At 40.6% G+C, this 24235-nt stretch overlaps 1 protein-coding gene and 1 long non-coding RNA gene across 7 annotated transcripts in view; one reads left to right on the top strand and one right to left on the bottom strand.

Moving 5' to 3' along the window:
- tnmd (tenomodulin) overlaps nt 1-24235 on the bottom strand; it is a 49141-nt gene that overhangs the window by 5717 nt on the left and 19189 nt on the right. Inside the window, exons 3-6 of one of the 2 annotated variants that reach the window (XM_056382905.1) lie at nt 15782-15922; nt 8193-8300; nt 1865-2024; nt 60-154 (exon numbers count right to left, since the gene is read on the bottom strand). In XM_056382905.1, coding sequence (XP_056238880.1) covers nt 60-154; nt 1865-2024; nt 8193-8300; nt 15782-15922 — 504 coding nt within the window. Of the gene's footprint in view, nt 1-59; nt 155-1864; nt 2028-8192; nt 8301-15781; nt 15923-24235 lie in introns of both variants that reach the window. The other variant, XM_056382904.1, reaches the window with a different exon arrangement.
- The window catches only part of LOC130173537 (uncharacterized), a 143053-nt gene continuing 129538 nt past the window's right edge, over nt 10721-24235 (top strand). For 2 of the 5 annotated variants that reach the window (XR_008828440.1, XR_008828443.1), the window contains exons 1-2: nt 10721-11482; nt 12537-12622. This is a non-coding gene — a long non-coding RNA (uncharacterized LOC130173537). The remainder of the gene's footprint in view (nt 11483-12536; nt 12623-24235) is intronic. The other 3 variants (XR_008828444.1, XR_008828442.1, XR_008828441.1) reach the window with 3 other exon arrangements.

Raw genomic sequence — 24235 nt, 5'->3', positions numbered from 1 at the left:
CGCTCTACTGTATCTCATGGTGTGGTCCCGGGTGACGTGGTGCAGAGGGTCCCACTTACATAGTCGTTGACGGCGACGTGGTCCTCGACATCACGGGTGAATCGCTGACCTGTGACCTCTGCGTCAGGTGTGTCAACGTTTCCCTCCTCCACATCTGAACACACAGAGAGGAGATGTGTATGTACTTACGACTGTTTTTCTGTTGTTTGATGTAAAATGAGAAAGCTCTTAGATTAAATTTTGGCTTGTACATTCTATTTTCCCAGTGGCTTGATGCTAATTACTACCATTCAGGAGAAATACGCTGGAATTCAGTCCAAGCTTTTTCATGCCTCTGTCAAAGAATGGAGTTGTTGCTGTTGTGATACTTACACACAAATCAATTTCCACAGATCCTAATTAGTAAAGCCTACAAGTCATTTTGAGAAAGAATGAATGACTGAATCTAACTAAGCACATTTGCTCAAGTATTATATTTAAGTACAATTTTTAACAACTTACTTTACCTGAAACTGAGATATGCCTCTACCCCACTTCATGTCAGAAAGAAACATTTTACTTTTTATTCCACTACATTTATCTGATGACTGGAGTAGATTAACATTTCATATATTGCACGCACTGCAAAAATCTTCATCTTAGCAAGACATTTTATATTATTTAAACCTGAAAGTGTTATTTTTTTTCTTGACGCACATGAAAAACACGGACAGCTCAACGTCGTTCTTGGTTCTAAAGTCCAACACTTATCATCATCTTTTAAGTTGATATGAATAACTTATGAGCAAACAGTCTTTTCTTCACACATCCAGCAGCCGTGTAGCAACATTATCACCCATCATGTGTCTAAACACCTGGTGAATGGGAGTCTAATCTTCACTTTGTTTTAGCTCTTGTTTTGGTCTCTACCAGCTCCTGAGGGAAACGTCTGGCTCTTCAGCTGTTAAATGCTCCGCTATGTTCACCAGCTGACTGTGTCTGTCTGCTGTTTGGTGCTATGCAGGCAGTGCACAGTGGGTTTTTACAGGGTTATTTTTTTTTTTTTTGCTGAAAACAGCTGCCTAGTGCAGCCAAAAGTGATGCTATGAAACCATTGGGTGAACAAAGCATTAAAGTTGCAGGCCCGACAGCTAAACATTGGGCTGAAACTCACTATAAAGCTCCATAAAGCTGAGGGGAGCTGTAGATTCAGGTGATAATTCTCTGTAGGTTCATCACTATGAGTGACCTCTTTCACCCGGTTTTTACATTGCTATGTGAGACAATATGACTATAAAAATTATCGATTGAAGCTGCTTTAAGAAATAGTTTAAATAGAGTCCTGGTTAAGAAAAACATACATTTAGGATTCAGTAGCTAATTAATTTATACTTAGTGTGGTGGATATTGTTTTGCAGTGCAAACCAAAATATAATCATTATGTTAAGTAGTTAAAATCAACTCCACCTTAACTAGTTTACATGTTAATGAACTGGTGATAATAATGCAATTTACATTCTGAAAGAGGCTGTTTTGCAGTAACACGTAGTTAACTATACTTTAAATACAATTTATTGATAGTATTTCAGTGCTTTTACTGAAGTAAAATGTGCATGACTTTTATTTGTAATGAAGTATTTTTACACTTAGTAATAAAAGTACAAATATTGATACTTCTACCCACGTAAATGATCGTAATGCTTATTGCACCACTGACCATCAGTCTCTCAACTTTCCAGACACGCAGAGGGCAGCCTGGGCTGGATGCTCATATGGTTGGGAAATGATGCAACCTCTAAGGACCTGCATGTGGCCAGTGGGGGATGCCCTCCAGTGAGAGAGTTAATAGTCTGCATTTAGAGGCATTGATGCCCCCTGCTCTCACCACTCAGGGGGGAGGGATGAATCCAGTGGATGGGCAGCTCCTGGCAAATCTCCCAGATCTTGGAGTCAAGGAGGAAGGCTGGATTAACGATGGGCTCCTCCGCAGGAATCCACACTTGGGAGTCCTCCACCTTCATGTCCATGGCCTCAGTCTCATCCACCTGCTAGAAAACACCACACACACACACACACACACACACACACACACACACACACACACACACACACACACACACACACACACACACACACACACACAAACACACACACACACACACACACACACACACACACACAGACACACACACACACACACACACACACACACACAGACACATATAATATAGCATGTCAGAGCTTGCTAAGATGCCCAGCCCCCACACAAAGTACAGTCTTGCATTTGCACTCTCCTCCCCTGAGCCACGCAGCAGCTCCTGCCTCATCGTTTTATCTATCACCTTCCTGTGAGAGGGCGGCAACTTCCTGACTCCCACTGCCCTGACTCCCTCTTCTTTCTCTCTCTCACCCTCTTCTCAAGCCTCCGGCATGCTCTTTCTATTATACTTCATTGAAATTCACAGACAGTGATGATTTGACTTTTAAATGACTTTAGAAGTGGTCTTCATTACTCTGAATGTGGCTGCAATATCATTTAATGTGACAGACACAATAAAGCCTTGCATTCTCCTCCCTCCTCTCCCCTTCACCCCCCCAACCCCCCACCCCCCACTCTTCCCTCCCCCTCCACCACAATGCTTCACTTGGCAGCCAGCACTATCAGTGAGCTTAATTTGTTGATACTGTAGTTCATGAGCTGTAAAGTAAACTATTATTGCTTAATGATAGGGACTACATGTCAGTGTTGTCTAATAGAGACATATGAAGGGGATTTGGTAATGCTCTCCCCTAACAGTGCAGATATTTATTTTCTTCATGTATATGTAAATACACACACAAACAAACCCCTCTTCCCATTCCCTTGTTAATTAGCAACCCAGAACAGAAAAACAGTTCACTTGACAAATGTTTTTACAAGGTGATTTTCTCCCAGCCTAAAGCTTAATTGCACATTAGTTAAGCTTGACGTAGATTCCTGGGGCTATAGTGGGAGCAAGAATCATTAATATTGGGTTGCGCCCCCTCCCTCCCGTTCACCCCTGTCACTCTCGCTTGAATTAGAATTTCGCTTTCTGTGCTGCTTCTTGTTTGTCATCGAGCGACACAGTTGTGACCTGCAGAGAAGAAGAAAAAAAAAAAAAAGACTTAAGCACATTCTGTCACATCAAAGCTCGTGTTTGGGCGCGGCAGGTGTTTAGCCCTAGCTTTTGACACACTTTCCCTCACTTTTAAGAGCCGGCCAGTTGACTAATGATGACTCGGAGGACCGGTGTAGTGGGGTGGTGGTGCTGCAGCGGGTGGGGTACTCTGACATTGAGCTGGCACGCTCACCGTTCCCGTGGTTGCAGAAATTAAAATCAAACTTGAGGAACACAAACAGCACTCTCTAATTGGACATCTTAACCACTGAAGCCAAGTGAGTCTTCTCTGGAAAGTAAATGGAGGTCACGACACGGGGCTCACAACATGACTTTGACTTCACAGTTGAGAAACGACTCCAATAACTTGTAGGAGAGAGCGCCTGGGGGGAAGTGGTAAAGGTCAGGAATTTAGCATGGGGTGGGGATTTCTAAATGCCAGTTGACAAGCACAAAGACAACATGATTACAGTCTTCCAGTTTATACACTCTTTTGAAAGGCTTTTCCATTTAGCTATTGACAAATGATATATCATTATGATATATTACAAGCATCTTTTTTTTTTTTTTTATCAAGTATTGGACTTTGGGAATGATGGTAATTTGTTTTGTGTGGCCTGCTCCTGGTGTGTGTAGCTTTGCGCCTACAGTGTACCACTTAATTATACACCAGTTGTGTTGTAGTTAATGAATTTACCCTCTCCCGCCACTGTGTCCCAAGGGGGGGAAACACTGTCTACATGACACATTGCTGGGAGTGGTGTTATGTTTGCCAGAGATCAGCAAAGATTTTTTCTCATGATACCCTAGAGCTTTCACAAAGTGCGCATAACACTGGCGGGGGGGTGGGAAGGTGGGGTGGGAGTTTGTTATTATGTGGTGCAGTAAATTTTAGTTAACACCCATATTCAAGTGACTTTCGATGAGAGTGCTGTTACTTGCTCAGGGGCACTAAAGGCCTGGTCACAACAACGTTTACAACAGTGAAACTTCACGGCAGAAATCAATTCATCTCAATGGAATTATAAGTGGATTTGCTAGTGGGGACAAATCTGTGCAAATTTCGTCAGCCCAACTTTGATATGCAAATTTGCATCGAGAAATAGCAAACTGTCTTGATCGCGCTGACCTTTGAGGGAACAGACAGCTAGACAGGCTAAAATGGGGGAAGCTATCGTAGCTTATTAGTTGCGTTGCACTGTCCTCTCAGAGTATAAACTGCTCTGCCCAAGCAGAGGAATCATTTAAGGAAACTTATGAGACAGGACTATTGTCTGATTGTCCACATTCATCAAATGGCTCAATACAGAGAAAGCAGAAAGAATCCCAGACAGCTGTTGTGACTGATTAGCATTAGTGTGGGTAGCAGGTTAGCAGTTATCTCACCAGTTGCAGTAGTTTACAAACTAGCCATGCAAGTATTCACTACCATACAAAGCTTTTGAAACCACATATTTTGCAAAGACGTGTGGATGATTTTCACTGTGCTACTTTCTGATGTGACCAGGCCTTATGACTGAATACATCAGCTACCAGAGAAGCTGAAAACTTTCATTTCATGTTGCAGAATAGTCACCCTATCACTGACTTAGCTCATATCTTGATTCAGACAAATATGAGCTAAAACAAACCATGCTGTGTTCTTGCACGACTTTGGTGTATACACATCCCCTGCTGTGATGTTGTTCCTCAGTGCACAGTTTTTCCGTTTGCAGTTGTTGTCTGAGTGGGAGGTTTTTGGTTGCAGGGTGAGCTTTGGTCATCCATATTAAGTGGCTGTTTAATGGAGCAAGCAGCATCCATTGACAATGTTAAGGGGTGTGAGGGAGGCGGATGGCGATTTCCATGTCAGAGTGGGGGAACTGGAATGAAGCTCTGGGATTACTCCCTTAGACATTTCATAGAGGAGGCAAATTGAAAAGGGAGGAAAAAATCCTGGCAAACAAATCATGTTCGTCACCTGGTTCTCCCTCACAGGGGCTGCATTTCCTTATCAGCCGCTTGCAGTTTTTCCGCAGTTTTTTCCATTGTTTTTCACCTCGCCTCTAAAGCCTGCCGCGGCTGCTCTGAGCCCTCGCTCCTAAAAGCCTGCAGCTGGGTTAAGCTAGGACCCATTAACATTTGGCTTTAACCCCTGTGAGCTTCATGTGTTTCACCACCCCAGGATGAACTTGTGCTGATCTTCTCCAGGGTCACACGTGGGTGGATTTTCACAGAGGATGGATGCTCTAATGTGAAGAGAGACCTTGGTGAGGTCAGACCAAGGTCACTTTTTATTACCTAAATATGGCCTCCCTGATATTTACTATATTTCTCTTGTCTTCTCTGTTTTTGTGGTGAAAACATCCTCTGCAGCAATATCAGCAGCAGTATACAGTGGGAGTAAAAAAAATAAGTAATGCCAAAAATAAACTTCCTGGCAGAGGGGAGTATAGGGAGATATGTGGCATTTGTATGGTATTTTGAAAACATGAACTGAGTAATTGGTTCGACATTTTGTGAAATACATGTATTTGCTTTCTTGCAGAGATTTAGATGAGAAGATTAATCCCACTGTGTCATGTCTGTCAACAGATGGTGGTCCTGTGCACACCTATAAGCTTGTTATTCTTCCTGGAGCCGGAACAATATAAGCAGATATTCCAGTGCTCTCTAGGAATATCTACATCATCTTCTCTCTCATTAGTCCGCTCATACATTATCACAAATTTGTGAACAAAATCTGTTTCACATTGTGGCTTTGTGGTGTCTTGGGGTCATCACTGTGAAGTAGAAAGGCAAATTACTGTGCCCTGCCAAAAATAACCCAGTAACCCACCGTAAGACCACAATGTGTTGTTTTTTCAAATATGGTTTTTCTATGGAGTAAACAAATGAAATATACCATATTAATTAGTAAGGTTTAGTGGTGCTGGTAAACAGATTTTTCTCATCTGACTCTCGCCAAGAAAGGAAATAAATATATTAATAAGTAATAAATAACTATTTTAAAAAAGTGTAATGCCATCCAAACTACATTTTTTATCAGAATAATGAGGGAATGTTTTTAATGAGCATATCTCCCAAGTAGCAAAATGTATCTCCAAAACATTTATTTACACCATATATATATATATATATACATATATATATATATATATATATATATTTTTTTTTTTTTGCAGTATAAAATCCACTTGTGGCAACAAAGGCATTATTACCAAAGTGCCTTTGTTGCCTAAACCTAATCACACACAATGTGAATCCTGATCCTCAGTATCAAAATCCAGCACCTTGTACCATCAACCTTTATTATGTTATTATCTGTTTTCCCACCTTCCTTAGTGTTTCATGTGTCTTCCCAGGCTGTCTATCTCCCTGTGTGTGTGTGTGTGTGTGTGTGTGTGTGTGTGTGCGTGTCTTCTGGGTGTGCCGATCCGGTCGTCCTCCTGCTCTCAGTCATCCCACGCGCCTGAAGCGGATCCAGTAATCAGCACCTGCAGCTCTTCACTCTTCAACAGATTGCTCCAGTCATCACTGTGGTAACGGCGCTATGGCCAAATTTTCCAAGTCTTGTGACTGATTTCTTTGTGGTGACCTGAACCTGAAACTGAACTCTGCCTTAGGTCCCCTGCATCAAGCCCTCTCTGCCTGTCCGCCTCGCCCAGCTCGTCTTCCGTCTGTCGGTCCAGTTATTCCCAGTTTGCCCGCCTGCCCTGCTCCATCTACCACACCCTGGCCTCTCGATTTGGATTTTCCTGCCTACCCCGCTCCATCGTCCGTTTTGGTTCAACTCCTGACATCTTCACCTTTTTTAGTCTACAATCACTTTTTACCATCATGTCTCCAAGTTCTGCTTCTGAGTCCAAACTGCATTTAACATCACAGACTGTGGACAAGACAGCAATTAAGCTTTCCGCCAAACGTACTTGAGATAACAAGTTAGTATGTAACTTGTAGGAGTTACCAAGTCTGACAGTTGACTCAAGGTTACTTGGTGTCCTGATGGTAGCAGAGAAACTTAATGTAAAACGTAGTTTAAAACACCCTTTGAATCAATATCTTCTAGAACATGGTGCATAGAGGTCTATTTTATTAATGGCGATTATAAATGGGCTCCTGTAACTACTGGTATGAGCTCCAAGGTATAAGCCTTGTATACGTCACGTAGACAATTCACTCTGGAGCTGTGAATAAAGCCAATTAGGCTTCACAGTGCACAAAAGAAGACAGAAATGGCATGGACATATGGTGCTGCCTGGGCAATTAGTATCTGTAAACGTGGATCAGACATTAAGAAGCTGAGAGAAAAAAAAAAAAAGCAAAACTGCGTTTGGTTTTTGGGTGTAACAGCTTGTGTTCTTAAAGTTGAAACCGAGACTGGGTTTTGCTTGGACTGACAATTGGCTTATTCTGTTTTTAAAATGAAACAGTGAGCGGGGAGATATTTGCCAGCTACTTCTTCCCATCTACAATGTGAAATGTAAATGAGAGCATGCTAGCAGTAGAGACATTTGAGAAGGATTTTCTCTTTGAACATACGACTCACTCAGTGAATTGCACTGTGACACTGAAAAATTGGGAATTTTTGATTGATTGAATTTCTTCCGCTCCTTTTGCTGAAGTTCACATACAACTGTAAGAACTCAGGAAAGTAAAATGAATCACTCTAAACTTGGAGAGGGAGCTTCGTGAATTTTACAAAGAAAACATCTTTTAAAAAATACCATTTTAATGGCTTACCTCTCACTCAGAGCTCTCTTGCACCCTTCCCCCTTTAGGCTATTTGGGTAGAGCCTTTGGAGGAGATGATTAAAAATTAATATTGGCTCAAGATTGACAGCAAACACTATTTGATGTGAGCCACAAAGAGGCTGTGGGTTTGTGGGCAGCTTTCTGACGGTTTCACAGGCACCACAAACCCCAGTTTATTCTTCAGTGAGAGGGGTAGGGGTGATAGGATAAGATGGACAGGCAGAGGATTTGTGTGGTGCTCACACTGCTCTACTCTGGTTATCTCCCTACAATATGCATGACAGCCTCTGTAGGACTACAGAGAGTCTGAGGTACAGACAGCTGAGGGAAGAGGCATACCAGTAACTCCGTGTCCTCAGCCTCCACCTCTGCCACCGTGGGTAGTTTCCTAGTTTGGGTCCTGATGTAGCACCTCTGATGTTTGGCAAAGCGGATCCCAGTGATTCCCTTTGAAAAAAGAAAAAGAAAATGAAGGGATACTCAGCAATTCAGATATATGTATCATTCATTAGCTTTCTGTGATGTGGATATCCCATAAGCACTGAGGCGATAGTTTTAAAACGCTCAGCTTTTTGCTCATAATCAAAGCTCTTAAAAAGTCAGAGAAGTTAAAACCTAATGAGTGAGAAGAGGTGTGTTTTGATCTTCTTTTTTTTCCATTTGGCATGGTATGAAGTTGATCAGCGCTTGGCCCTTGCAACACAACTCATGCTTTCAAGCTGAATGGAAGTAAAAAGGCGGGGGTGTTCCATAGTGGCTGTTTAATACTTCATAGTAGGATATGTCGCACAGGAGAGCCAAGTGACATTGTTGAGAATGAAGTGTTTTCTACAGAGAGTGCCCCCATTGAATTAGCATGTCATAGGTCCCTGTCAGTCTCTTAATCTGCGCAGTCAAGTGTGGAGTCACTCTTCAGCTCCACTGATGATCCTCCACCATGTGGACTGTAGCTCTATTCACTCTGACACATGGAGCCTCAAAAGGCAAGAAAGATCTGTTAATTCTCTCTTGCTGCCATTCTATGTTAATCTAAGATATTCAGGCAGAATAAGTCTGAAAGACTTTCAGTAGATCAGATTGTATCCAATTTATTTTCTGCAGAGTAGAGCTGCTCATTCAGCACACTGTATTAGAACAGACGGCAGGATCTACATCTGCCACGGCTGCTTTAAAATTGTATCAACTGAAAATTGTATGAGTGGTACCATGAAAATGGACTTGATTCAATCTAAATTTAATTACAGTAACACGGTGATTGCTATGACATCTCCTTTGAATCGGTTAACTTGACCATGTGGGTGCTATTTCTACATTTTCTGTGGTGCTGTCAGTCTGAAAACCAGATACCAGCCGCACAAGACATGATACAAAGTGAGGCCTGTCAGAATCTACCGCATGTAATTTCATCTGTGCAGAAAAAGGATGGGACAATAATAGTCTCAAGCACAAAGGCATAATGTTTATGCCGGGCTTGATTGTGATGAGTCTCAGTTTAATTTGGGTCTACTGTATTGGTGAGCTGTAGCAGAAGAGGAGAGGGCAATGTTGTGATGAGATACAATGATTACTGGGGTTGGTCAACCAGAAAATGAAGAAAGACACATTAACGCAGGGATAACAAATGGAAAAGCGATGTCATTTTAACAGACCATGTTGAAATATCCACTTGGCGTATCCATGTGCAAGATGCTCATCTGCGTCTATTCAGGAGAATAAAGAACATGAAAGTGCATGCATCATTCAGCTCCTGTGAATAAAGAACTAAAGTCATGTAAGCATGTATTAGTTTGGTCGATGCCTTGATATCGCCATTATTTTCTGTATTTTAGTCTGACAACTCAGACTGGTTTGGTGTCTTGGCTCCAACCTCCTCGCTCCCTGCAGATATATTTACGTACAGATACTGGGGGAGTGATGAGCAGATATCGCAACCCCCCACCCCCTCAGCCGGAGCCTGCGGGTGGATGCTGAGGTGGTGGAATAGGGCTGAAAGAATAGCCAGCAATACTGATGCAGGGCAGTGGGGCATTGACAGACAAATGGGGAGATTGGAAAATTTTGAAGCTTAAATAGACCGCCAAATTGAGATGTTGTGTTTGGTAGATGATTGTGGAGAGTGAGGCATGTCATGTGTACAGCAGTGCAGCTTGTGTTGACTGCCTGAACTTGCTCGCAGGCGTCGCTCCATTTAAGGGACATTTGTTACTCTAGAAATATCCAAAACCTACAATCCCAATATTTGTGGCTCAAATGACAATATGTTGAACAGCTGAGAAAAATGAGAATCAGAATATTTTCAAATTAAATACAATAAATGTTATATATTACTCATTATCATCATGGTTGTGTCTGTTTGTAATCTTGGGTCTACTGTACCTGCATTAAACTAAAATATAGAAATCTCATATTTTCAAGATTGTACACATTTACTGTTAGTGAAGGTGATCACAATAAACCCCAAAATCCAAGCAGGATCTTATGTTACTGTAGGCTATCCTCAACGTTAGCTGTAGTTTTCCTGCAGTCATGGATTTCAAAAAAGCTCCAAAGATTTTTAGATGGATGAACGCCGGAGGGGATTTTTGTAGTGTCCGTATAATTTACTCCGAAAAAAAGGATGCAGTACAGTGTTGAACAGAAGAAAGAAAGGTTCGTTTTTTTTTCTAATTCCCCTTTGACCATCACATCCTCATGGCTAAAGGCTATCTGAAAGGGAGAAAGCACTGGCTACATAAAACATAAAAAAGTATAAACCTACAAAACAGCATTTGGTTTTAGTGACTGTCAAAGAAGCAGCCCTGCAGGCACACAGCTGATGACCATCGTTAGATGTTGATATTTGGTTGAATGTAGGTTGTGACATCAGGTGACCAGAATTCATTCATTCAGGACAATGTCCAGTGCCAAAGTCAATTTGATGTAGAACACTGATGACAGCTGACATTGTTATTTGGTTTGATTATGTTGTGTTGTAAGTAACCAAAATCCAATGTCTTCCAAATGTCTCATGCTAACGCCATCTTGACATAAAATACCATTATTCTAGTCAAAACCCAACGTCTGCTAAACGTCTCTTAAATTTGATAATGTCAATTAGCCAATGTTGGATTTTGACATCAACCCGATTTGCATTTTCAACCAAAGTTTAACATTTTTTGCTGGGATTGTGGGAATTGTGACTACACATAAAAAGAAATCTGAATATTTTTGTTTGGAGATGACATAGTTTACACAGTTTTTCTTCCAAAAATAGAAATAATCCAAATGTCCTTCTTTAAATGGATGACTGCGCTGCACATTTTGCTTCCTGTGCGCCGGAATCATCTTCCGGTGGTTTTACACGCACCTGCAGCGGCACCATGAACGCACCGCCGAACCGCTAGTAGCTAGCTTAGCTAGCTGTGCACTAAAACTCAACGGCTCAGACATCAGACGGTAACGGGAAAGATACGAGGCGGTAACAGTTTGGCTTGGTTGTAAAAAAAAAAAAAAAAAAAAAAAAATGGTTGATAAATGCACCCACCTTAAATATAATGAGGAGGAGTTGGAGATACTTGAGGAAGCTTGTAGTTATTGTCGGGAGAGAAGACCTGAAGAAACACCTCAAGGGGCACCACACAGAAACTGAGGTGATGTTAAGATGTTAAATAATTTGAAAACTACTATTAAAGTCAGCGGTGTAACGTTATGTGTTAGTTTCTCACAACAACGGAGCATTTTTTTTTAACTTTATTTGCAGATGGGGGTTTAGCCATACTGAAAAGCCAGTAAACCAGCTAGCTAAGTTTTGTTAAGCATGCTAATCCATGCTAAATCACACCCAACTTAGTTGACCCTAATTTGAATCCATCACACAGTCCAAACAAAACTGACAAGAGAGACTTACTGCAGGGCTGTTGTACAGAGCTCTTTTCAACTGTGACGGGTTTTCTCATTTCTGGATACAAGCAGAACATCATATCAATGAATGACTCATTGTAAGAGTTGGATTTGCTAATGTTGTTGCATCCTTCTGGACTTCACTGTTTTATCTTCTTTCATGTCTGGATTTATTGCTTAAATTAATAACATCAGACCAGACACCCTGTCTGCAAAGCTGCATTCTTGATCATAGAACCTGTCATTTTGTGGCTTGTTGTCACTGTTATTTTCTCTTTGCCTAAAATCTTATGTATAAAATCTCATTTGACAGCAAAATGCTGAAGTTTAAATGAAATATTCAGTCTTGGTCTTGTCTAAAATGTTCACAACATTTTGTCAACTAATCTGATGACATAAAAGTTTAGTGTTTTTTGGACTCAAGCGAAACTAAAATGCTTGTTTGATTTTGTCTTAATTGATTTAACTGCCTAAAAATGTAAAGGAAGAGGTTAACTAAATATGACATGGACGCTTGATCTCAGGACTAAGACTAAATCTACAACTAGCTGACAAAATTAACGTTAGATATTAATTAATTAATTAATTAATTACCTACCACATCAGACAGGATCAACTAATATGCTGATATGATTGTGAGATATTAAATGACTACAAAGTCACATGGGAAATACCAGCTACTGTAGGTTTTAGCTGTCAGGTTGAGGTTACTACACAAGAGAATCTATGAGAGTGACTAAATCCATTGAGAAACGAGGCCTGTGGAAAAAAACATTACATTTACGTGAATTTTACTTATTACAGATTGACTGCATTCAGCTGCTGATTCCTCCAGCATCTGTGCCGATTTATGGATGTTGGGTACCTCAAGCTTCAGGTGAGATACCAAGGTAAGCAGCTCAAACAACAAGACTGACAACTGCTGCAGTGTGGTATTAACCATAAATGAATCAGTAGTACCTGTGATGAGAGGCTTGCAGCTAGATAAGTATAGAGATATTTGATTTTCATTGCATATGAAAACACAATAAAACAACAGCAACCCACAAAGCAGCATATAAAAGATATATGTATTAAAATGTAATAAATAATCATATAATAGATCATCATAGTCAGATAAAAATGCTGTAAACATTGACAGTTATTATCCCACATATATGTTGCACTTGAGGTCAGGGTAGTTGTTTTGGAGGGGGCAGGTTATGGTTTTAGTGGACTGTCCACAGCTTGGGGGGGCTGTTTCTCAGCCTGTTTTGTCTACACTGCTGTTTACACAGGTTGGCACACTGATGCAGTGGTAAGCCTCACAGCAAGAAGCTCTGGCTCTGTGTCCACTGGTTTCCTCCCATAGTCCCGCAGAGTATTAAAATGACCAAGAGTTGTCTGGTTAGTGCACACCAAAAACTAGGTGTTGGTCACTGCAATGACATGAAGTGAAGTTGACCACACACTAAATTGATTTCACAGATGATTTCAATTTATAACCGACGGTTCAACCACACCTTGAGAACCACTAAGTGTGGTCAATACGAAACGCCAAGTGTGGTCAGAACGGTTACACAAACCATTAACAACATCTGTAAATCAAATATAAGCATCCTTCATTATAAGAGGCTTGCAGTTGCGCAATCTGGATATATTCACAAGGACTCAGGACTCTCCCACAGTGAAATTGGCTTACAGGACACCACAGTGCTAGATGGTTCTCATATTGACATGTTGAACCCCTTAAACACACACTCTGTGAAGCAGGTCAGTAGGTCAGCAATGCTGCTGTCCTGGCTTGAGGAAATTACCCAGAATACATACTGCCGTACTGTTAAATACTGGCATTAGATATCATAAATAAATATATATAAATAAATAACTGAAAGAGGTGGAAAGATGAAAGTGACATGCAAATAGCACAGTGTCCAGTCTTTTATTTTTCTTTAGTGGCATGATCATGGTGATTCACTTAGTTTGAAGACACTATTTGTCGAGGAGGAAATTGTTAAGGTAGGCACCCCATAGTTGTTCTGTCAAAAAGACACTGTGGCATGATCCTCAAAAAGGTAACTCTACTACTGATGTGTACTTTTTCTCCAAAGACAGATATTTTTTTCCATCCATGTTAGACTGTCCATGTTTTTGGAATGAGTGACAGTAAAAAGAAGCATTTTAGCAAATGGTTTACTGATTTAACCATGTGTCAAAATGTCTTAATTGCCATAGTTTTAGTTGCATCATCCCTAACTGTAATGTAGTTTTGTGGCTTAAAAATAAAAACTAACCTGTGCAGTAACACAAGCGCAGTTTGTCATTTTACCTAACCCAAAACTCGGGACAAGGACAATTTTCCCATGTTCCTGTGTTTTAATGTAAAAATGGCTCTGATGGTTGTGTCTCAGTATGTGTCTTGTCTCTCCCATTAAAATTAGTCTAGTATTGGCCTGGAACAATAGTGAGTGGATTTTGCCTTTGGTACACGGTTCTGGTGGTATAATCCCCTCATTTTCCATTCCTCACACAGCCCTCAGGCTTGATGGAGATTGTTTTTGAGGTGGCTTTGGTCCCTGTAATGACATGCAGCATTCCCTTTTTTTGTATTAAACTAAATCAATTCTAACATCAGAGCAGAGGCCGCCACTTAATATAACCTTATTGTAAGTTTTGTGTGGGTTTCCTTCCTCTTTTTTTTTTTTAATCACAATATTGAATTACTCTGCTCACTTGGTTGTTTCTTAGTCTACCACGGTGGGACACTGAATCAAACAAATCTCCTCAGGGGAGGTGCTTTACTAACAGGAAGTGGAAAGAGCAACAGACGCTTGTGTTTATGCATAGCTGTGTGTGTGCGTACGTGCATGTGTGTGGGGGTGGGGGGTGTATGTGGGACACGCGCACATACTGGACTTGTTGAGGGAGAGAGAGAGAGAAATAGAGTGATTGCAGAGGTTAAGGTTTTCCGGCGCTGTGCTGGTTTTCCATCATATAGTCATTTTAGATTCACAAAGTCCATTGTAGCAAAAACAATAACAACTCAATGCAGGGTTTTGTTTGGGATGAGGTGTATCCTGTAACATTCAGCCTTGCAACCAAACATTTCACAGTAAATAATGGTGTGAGAGTAAGAGCATTCATTACCCAGTCAAGCAGAACGCACCCTTCTCTGAGGTGCAGCATGTATAACCTCCTGCACACTCGAGCAGGATTTAGGAATGAAAGGTATATTAATGAGTTCTGCTGGAGACAAAATTACAGTTGAAAAAGGGTGTAGGAAACAAATAGAGATGGGCTTCTTAATGGTGTTTTGTCTCTTTACTGTGAGGAAGTTTCTGTATAGAATTAGCAGTCTTTTAGCAGTCCCTCTTCCCGGGGCGAGGCGTGTGCACTTAGAACACACAAAGTACAGTTGCTGATTTTGCATCAATTACTGATGTGTATGCACGATATTCTTTAAAAGTGTATTTCCAGTCTCTGTACACCTCACTTAGAATAATTTCCATTATTTTGTTTTCCAAACGTGTCAAAGGTTTGTCACACCTTTTTTCAGCGAGAGAGACAAAGCAGGAGAAAATACTGCTGAAAAAGAAAATATGATTTCAACAAAGGATAAATGTTGTCAGCTCAGCCTGGTCTCACCAAATAGCATTTGAGTAACACACCAATTTCTTAAATCATTTTGTGTGATATTACTAAGCATTTTTTGCTTTTCGCATGTCATTTCACTGCATGTCATTTCTCGGGATGTCATTTCTCTATTGTCTAACCCCAAACCCAACCCCTAACTCCTAACTAAAACAGTATTTAATGACATGTGGGACTGACTGGCATTAAATGAAATGCATAAAAGCATAAAATGTGTACACATTACACACAAAATGTCCCAGAAAGTGGTGAGCTATTTCTATGCCATCCCATGTTATCACCCAGGTCAACCGCCTCTTTGAAAAGGGCTGGAGGTGAACATCATAATCCGTCCTGAATTGAACAGAAGACACAATTACAGCAGCAGTTTTCCTGCAAAAGAAGAGTCGCTCACACAGCCTTCTTTAACCTTTACTTACATTTTTGAAGTCGTGTACCTCGAGTACCTCCTCGCTCCCGTTTCCCATTCTGAAGATCTCAATGCGCTGACCTGGGTCAATCTCCAAAATACTTTCTGTCTCTACGCCATCCAACACGGCTTTGTACTGGTGGTCATACACCTGAAATGACACGAACAACCATTCACCACTGTGGGTAATGCAGCAATTCAACAATGATATATCTGTCAATTGGCCACGTTGTCATTTTGTACCAAAGAATATTAAAAGATCTGTAGAAACATTTACAGTTAGGCCAACATTTAAGAGCTCTGAGCTGAACACAAGATCACCCCCCCCCCCCCAAATCGCTGCCCACATTTCAGATTGTTTCAGCTATTCAAACAAGTCTGGCGTTGTTCTCATTGACAGCTGTTTCCCTGGCTGGAAAAACAATTGTTTATATGCAGGATTAAGACTCGAGACATCATCTTCCTGTGACAGAGCCAAAAAAACAGCTACATCCATGAAAAATAACGACAGAAAAATGCCACAAAAGTGTAAATGAGAATGACACAGTTGTACAGGTTGTTGTAAATCAACTAATGAAATAACAGCCCTCAAATCAAAATATTTTTTCAGTCATTGTGATGGACAAAGTTAATTGTTCTTTGCAACCTGCACCACAGCTTGACTGAAAATGATGATGAGTGGACAGATATGCCTCTTGCTTCTGAAAACATGAAATAAATAGCAAACGGCTAACAGGATGTCAGAGTGAATAATGTAGTGAATCAAAATTGAATTTCAGTCCGATTAACTGGCTTACATAAGATAGGAAAAGAAAATTATACTTAGGAGTTGAAAATACCTGTTTCATACATAATATAAAAAATTGTAAAATGTTAAACCTGCATTAATTAAGGATTTTTTACTACTACTTGCAGGCAGTACAAGTTGATTTCATGGTGAACATGTTAGTATTCAGTTGTGTATGAATAAACCCAGCAGACCCGGAGCAACATTAGCATTTGGAATCATGCTTCTGGCCACCAAATGAATGTAGGTCCAATTTTCACTATCCTTCTAGCTCTGCCTGAGGGAAATATCTGGCTCTTTCAATGCTCCACGATGTTAACCAGGTATTTGCTAACTTTGTCTGTTTGCCATTTAATGCTGGGCAGATGGTGTACAGTGGATTTTTAGAGCTTCTTTTAGCTGAATATAGCTTCCTGCTGCACCTGGTGAGAGTGAATCCAAAACATTAGGAAAAGCTGCAGACAGTAAAGCCAAAACAATAAACTGAAAGATGTTAAAATCCCTTAGTAGAGCTGAGGGAAACTGCAGAATTGGGTGATAATTCTTTGTTGGACTAAAAGCAGCCCCTTTAACATTGCACATACCCATTTGACCCATTGTTCATATAAGATATTGACTATAGGAGCTTTAAACTGTCAAAGGCCTTTTCCTCATAGCAAAGCTGTAGATGACAGTTAATTCCAAAATGACTGAGTTGCTTAAAGTGCCGTATTCATAAACTAACATCAGTGATCACGATCACTTGTTATAATGTGTTGAGACGCTGTGAGGTTAAATAAGAAAATTTATTGATAGAAGTTTGCCTGAAGAAGTAAATAAAATAAAGACCTTCTGAGTCTCCAGTACAGTTAAAGCCCTCTCTTCACTATTGCCTTAAAGCAGTGTTGTTTATCACAACTGCTTGCTCATGTACTGTTCTTGGACACGCATGGATAGCTCTTAAAATTCCCCGTCTGAAAAACGATTCATGCCCACCAGCTGAAAATATGCTATTAATATTTATGTGAGGGTTGTGTTATGATGAGAAATATATTGCTGAGTTCATCTTCATCTGTCTCAGTGCCAAATCAGACCCTCGCCAATGAGACGCATGATTAATGAATACACTCAGATGGGAGTCCATCAGGATTTATATCCCTCATCAGAAACATCTGAATGTCCTCTAACGCTCTAACACAAAATTAGCTTTCGCTTAAAACTCATTAACATGTTTAGCATTAACATGTTTTGTGTCTGCTTTCTTCTATACAGGATCCAGAACATTTAAATACACTGCATCACATATAGCATTGACTTTTTTTTTTTGTGGTGGCAGAACAGAGTGATAAGGATCAAATGGGATATAATTCTTAATAGAAGATCACTGTTAGAATGGCACTAGCCTATAAATCTCCATTAACATGGGTCACAGTGGCCATGGCTCCAAAGAGAAGTAGAACTTAGAATTGTCAGGAGAAGCCAAATTAAGATGGGCTTGAAATTTAAGTGTCAATTGAGCAGTTATGGATAAAATTGGGGCTATTAAACAGTCTGAAAGTCTGTGTGGTGAATTAAAGTTCTATTTGGGCATATCTTTTATATTAACATAAAGGTGGAATGGGGGAATAGATTCTGGAGGCTTATTGATTTATACTAAAATAGTGAATTACATTTTCAGCAGGCTATCACTTTTGATGAAAATCCAGCAGTGAGAATCTCCCCACCGCACCAGGTTGAAATAGATAATAATGTATTACAACAGTTTGACTTCAACTGGTTCAATATCCAAAGCTGCTGCTGTGCACCATAATTGGCATACTGAAAATAGAAATGAATGGCCTCTGTATAGCCTCTTTTGATACTTATAGATGTTTCAGTACATTGTGGAAACTTGCAGTGTGATTTATACTGCATTAGAGGGAGGGTTTTAGAGCACAACACAGCATTTTGGCCCATTGTAATGACAATAATCTTTCCTTTTCTGCTGATTCTCATTATTTATATCCTACATTTGTTTAAAGATATGCACTGTGAGGACTTTTTTTTTTTTCTCATAATTTACGCATCTTGTACCAGTTCTTAATATTGATTAATGGAAACTTTCACTTGGCTGCAAAAAAGTTAAAGCTGTGAAAGTTAATTAGCTTCCCATATGACACAGAACAGGCAGATAAAAGGCCAGCACATAGGATAGGTTCCAATTTATGTTGCCCTCACTTACAAGGGCTCTGAAAGGCTACTGTGTGACTACTTTGGCTACAAAGACTTTTAATACATGTGAAACTTTAAACAATTATACCACTGTGATATTACAGCTGCAGTAGACAGGATTTTTATTTATTATCACACCCGGCATGTAGTTTAATAAAAAATCTTATCTCTAAACCACTTACTAAGTCAGTCAGAGAGACACACATTTAAGCAATAGCTCAAGACGGTCTGATGATATATTACAGACTGGAGTGAAGTATTGCTTTTAAAAAATTATTTTGAATTGTTTGTTGCCATTTCTTGTGCCACCACACTGTCCAGCATCAGTAGGATGACTTTGAAAACTGCTTGTATGCTTGCATTTTTTGTTAGGCGGAGGTCAGTCGCTTGGCATGGCGAGGATACTGCTCCGCTCTCTCTGGCCACTGAGTTTCGGTCACCAATAGCTCTGGGGAGAGGTTTTGCACTTGTAGCCATAATTTCATTTGTGTCAAGAACGGCATCAGATATTTTATGACTCATGATGCTGTAGAGGCAGTGGTTAGTGTATTTCCTCTGCGTTCCTGCTTTGTTGCATAGTTGGAGCAACTTGTTGCAAGATGATTGATGCCTTTCGTTTCTCACGTGTACCTGTAACAGACAGCAAATCACACTGTTTAAATTTAGGATGTAGCTTAGGTCATATAATTAGTTCAATACAATCTTTAAATAAGTCTATGTTGCCCTAATCTTAGCCAAAAGAATATGCACTAGGCCTACTTACCAAACACTGTCGACACCACAGATCAATTTTCTTGTTTGGTGATGATGGAAGGCTGGTGCGTTCAAGGGTAGGTGGATGAAACGTGAGGATCGGCAGGCTGTTCATACATGAATCCCCTTGAGCTCACATTACTGTTCTCCTGTGGGTCATTGTGATTCTTTGTATGCTTGTTGAAGACCAGCCTTGTATACTTAAGTGTGTTTTCGTCTCTTTAGATGGTGAATGATGTGGGATTGAGCTTGCCGATCACCCTCATTTCCCCTATGCCCATGTGTAGTTGAGCGTCACACCACTCTTTGTTTACCAGCCTCTGCGGGGTGTTGAGATCCAGCGCCTTTGTTATAGCTTTGAAGTCTTCTTCTGATACTGATGCACTGTTGTGTGGAGTCCTTTCTTTCTAAGGGTTTTCACAATACCAGCGAAAACATTGTTGCACCATTAGACATCCATTACGAGTCATATTTCTGGCCACCTCATGAATGTAAGTCCAACATTTACTCTCCTTTTAGCTTTGTCATTGGTCTCCATCAACTCCTGAGGGAAATATCTGGTTCTTTAGTGGCTAAATGCTTCACTGTGTTCACCAGCTAGTGATAATATAACTTGCCTGGCCTGCTGAACAAGTAGTGTACAGCAGGTTTACCAGAGCTCTTTGCTGAAAGAAGGTGCCGAATGTTGCTGAAAGCAGCAATATGAGAGCAATGTCAATGAACCAAAACGGTAAAGTTGTGCGCCCTAAAGCCAAAACACTGAGCTAAAATATGCTAAAACACTCCATACAGAGCAACTGCAGACTCTTGCAGGTTGGTTACAATTACATACAATTATCACACATAAATCTTCCATAGCTAATGTTAAAATACCAGTTTGTAATGCTTTAACTAAAGACATGCACTTAAAACTATACATTGCATGGACTAACTTTGTTTTCATTTAACAACTTTATTTAAAAAAACAAAAACAATCCTTATTAAGTATAACATCTCTTCTCTTTGCCTCTCTTCTGATAACCACTATTTCAGTAGAAACTGTCTTTGTAAATAAACCTGGCCATTTTCTGAAATCACATTTCATGATTTCCAGGATTTTCCCATGAACGTTAGGTTTCCTATGCGGCCATAAGCAACAGTCACTAATCTGAAGTTCGGCACTGACTCCCTGTTGTCTCACCGGCTTAACAACTTGTAACAGCGTTGAAGTGCAGTTAGTTTATAAGAAAGCAAAACAGTAACAACAATGACGTCTTCTGGATGTTATGTTATTGTTATTTTTAACAGTTTATTTGAACACTTAAAGGTTACGTAGTAAACAACCTAACACCATGAAATGCACATTGATTGCCAAAGAAACAGAACTGCGAACCAGACCTTGTTATTTATTTGAAAAACTGCCTTCCACTATGTCCAATATCCCTCTGGAACAGTTGGTCTTTTCTCACATCGTAAGATGCCTCAGACTGTTGTATAGTGTGAGATAAAGAATTCAGATCTCCACAGCTAGGAAAACATTCAAGCTCAGGAGTGTGAGGCGATCTGTGTGGAAGCCTTCACAGACAATGCCCTGTTTATTTCCTCTGTTCAAGGTTTCTGTCTGAAGTGGTTCTTAACAACCTCCACCTAGATGGTTTCAAACACAGACTTGCAGTGTGAATGAGAAGTGGCAGGCACAGCCAGACCTGCAGGTTGTTTGTGTGTAGGTTCTGGTGTGGCACCCGAGGACATTAAGCAAAGGTCACGTAGATGTTGTTACAGGTGAGTGGGTCGCACTTGGCTGTGTGTGTGTGTGTGTGTTCGTGTGGAGAGAGAGAGTGTGTGTGTGTGTGTGTGTGTGTGTGTGTGTGTGTGTGTGTGTGTGTGTGTGTGTGTGTGTGTCTGTGTGTGTGTGTGTGTGTGTGTGTGTGTGTGTGTGGTGTGTGTGTGTGTGTGTGCATATGTGCATCTATGGAGGAGGTGGCCGTGGGAATGAGAGAGATGAGTTGATGACAATATGTCCTCTTAGTTGTCCTTGAGGGTTAGGAGATGGAGGCTCCAGCCAGGTGGAACTGGATGCCTGTCACTCACGTCGGGGTGGTGATTGCGGTGGGGGTTGGGGGTGGGGGGGAGGGAGGGTGGGGGGGAGGGAGGGTGGGGGGGGAGGGAGGGTGGGTGGGGTGGTGCAAGGGCTGCACAGTGCACCGGACCTCCTGGGAGCCATAAGGAGCTCTGTGATAGATCGAGGTGGGCAGCGGTGTAGACAGTCACACCGGCAAACACTCTGTCCTTTGGGTTTTAGTCCTTTTAAGGTCCTCGCTGGTTTTAAAACATATGTTGAATTGTTGCTTCAAATTGTGTTTGACAAACTTATCAAAAACAAGCTATGTATTATGGCAGGTTTTATGTCAAATATATCAGCAAGCATGTATTATAGACAAAAACAACACAAAAGCAACACACACATATATATATATATATATATATATATATATATATATTTGAGAGTCACTGAATTTGCCCTGTAGATAATTAATAAGTAACTGACCATAATTTGTTATAGGAACTACAGGCTTGTTGTCCCTTTAGGTGGTTAACAGTGGGGGTTTCCTGCTTGAGAGCTGCTTTAAATAGCCAGTGAATGGAATATTTAGCTATATTTGATTGGAAGAAGCTGACATTTCTCAGTGTCTAAATTTAAGGAGATTCCTGAGATGCGCTGACAATGAAACTGCAGATAGTCAGGCTGTCTGGATGCTGACTCACTAAGAGTTTGAGGTCTCCAGGTCCTCTCTATTGTAGTGTGTCAGCAGTTTTTGCTCATTGTTGCTCTAAACATTTAAGGTTTGTTTTGTTGTCATTTATACCGCTTTTATCCTTACTGTCCAGTCTTTACATCTCTTAAGTACTACTATAATAGTAATCTTACTTGGCAATATTTTGCAGTGAAATCTACCTCTTACACAAGTGTCAAGTGTCTGATAAATGAATTAAAGAACCAAAAATGAGAGAAATGCCTCTGTAATGAGTTTTGTCTCCCAGGTATAAAGGAAATCTTTGGAGTTCTTTTTTTAATTGAAGAGCTTAAAATCAGAACAGCTGGGCATGGAAAAGCAGAGTCAGTTGATCAACTCAGCTTTCTTGCCAGTGATGCAGAGGAAGCTTTCTCTCTCTCTCTCTCTCTCTCTCTCTCTCTCTCTCTCTCTCTCTCTCTCTCTCTCTCCGTCCCTTGTCTCTGCTGCTGGCTCCTTGTCCTCCAGCACTCCTGCACCAGACTTATTTTTAAGAGCTCAAGTCTCTTCACATGGGCAGTCACATGAGAACTACTAATGTCTCCCAAGTACTCTGGTTGCACTCTGGTTGGCAATGTTGTTTTTATTAGAGTTTCTCATTTTCTCAGGAGTAAAAATGGAACATCTCTGTTAGACACTTTGGAAATTGCCACTGCAGAGGTGTAACCTTTTACAAATAGAAGCAAACACAGTTTCTGCCAGAATAATTAATCTTTCCCTAGAATAATGACAATTAAAGACACACACACACACAATCTCTCACACAGTCACACACACTTTTGTTTCCAAGAATTCTCCTACCAGGTTTGTTTTCATTACCTGCAATTTTCTCGTATTTTTTTGTGAAACTTAACACATTATACTGAGAGAAGAGCCGGAGCAGGTTCCTATGGAGATATTAATCTGAAAATGATGATCCGCAAAGGAATAATTGTAGCAGGTATAGCTTTCCCACCCATAAACAGTGGTGCAGATGGTCCACACACATCTGAATACATATTTTTCTATATTCACTGTCACGCACTGTATGCATATTTGTGTGTGTGTTTTTGCTCGCAAGGTGACTTTAACAGGTTTTATATAAAATCTGAGAAGGAGAGATAGAGAGAAACGGAGAGAGAGAGAGAGAGAGAGAGAGAGAGAGAGAGAGAGAGAGAGAGAGAGAGAGAGAGAGAGAGAGAGAGAGAGAGAGAGAGAGAGAGAGAGAGAGAGAGAGAGAGAGAGAGAGAGAGAGAGAGAGGGATCTGATTGTGTGGTGCCTTGAGACCATGGGGATTATGCTTGTGGACACTGGTTACCAAGCCTGTCAACTCCCAAGGCCTGGAGAATTCAGATAAATGAAGTAAGAATGGTCTCCGGCTGCCAAACACATGCAGTCTGCTGTTTGGTGATGCCTGCTGAATACAGGCAGCTGGTTCTGGACAGGCGCCAGCTAGGAAAATTCAATTTAGAAAATACTGGTCAGTCACTAATGCATCATCAACTTAGTCGGTACATGGTAAAATGAGCCCACTGGCAGTGCATGACATCAATCTCACTGAAGACAGCCTGACAGCAAGAAGAATACAGCACGGTGCAACATGTTGCAACTAGTGGAAATACAGTATGTGGCTGTGCATTAGCCATTTTATGGTGATGGTACATCTACCTTTTTTTTTTTTTTTTTTTGCTTGTTTCAGTGTCTTTGATGATGAGTACATTTACATAGGTGGTGATTGACAATGAAAATGATTTCAGCCTGCAAACTCTGCTGTGAGAGGCTCTCCGGTGTGTATGTGTCTATGGGGTAGTAGTAACCTCGTTCACTGAAAGCACTACCTTCCTTGAAGTTGTCCACATTTTAATAGTATTTAGTCAATGTAATTCCTTGCCCATTTTTATATTTAGTCACTAAAATATGTGCAGATATGCAACATGTGGAGATTAACAACCACCAGTTTTCTTGGAAGCAAATTCAGTGGAA

The sequence above is a fragment of the Seriola aureovittata genome, chromosome 8 (genome assembly GCF_021018895.1).
Source record: "Seriola aureovittata isolate HTS-2021-v1 ecotype China chromosome 8, ASM2101889v1, whole genome shotgun sequence".
Lineage (NCBI taxonomy): Eukaryota > Metazoa > Chordata > Actinopteri > Carangiformes > Carangidae > Seriola > Seriola aureovittata.
The sequence above is the reverse complement of the archived record's forward strand: the minus strand, read 5'-3'. Positions and strand labels throughout refer to the sequence as shown.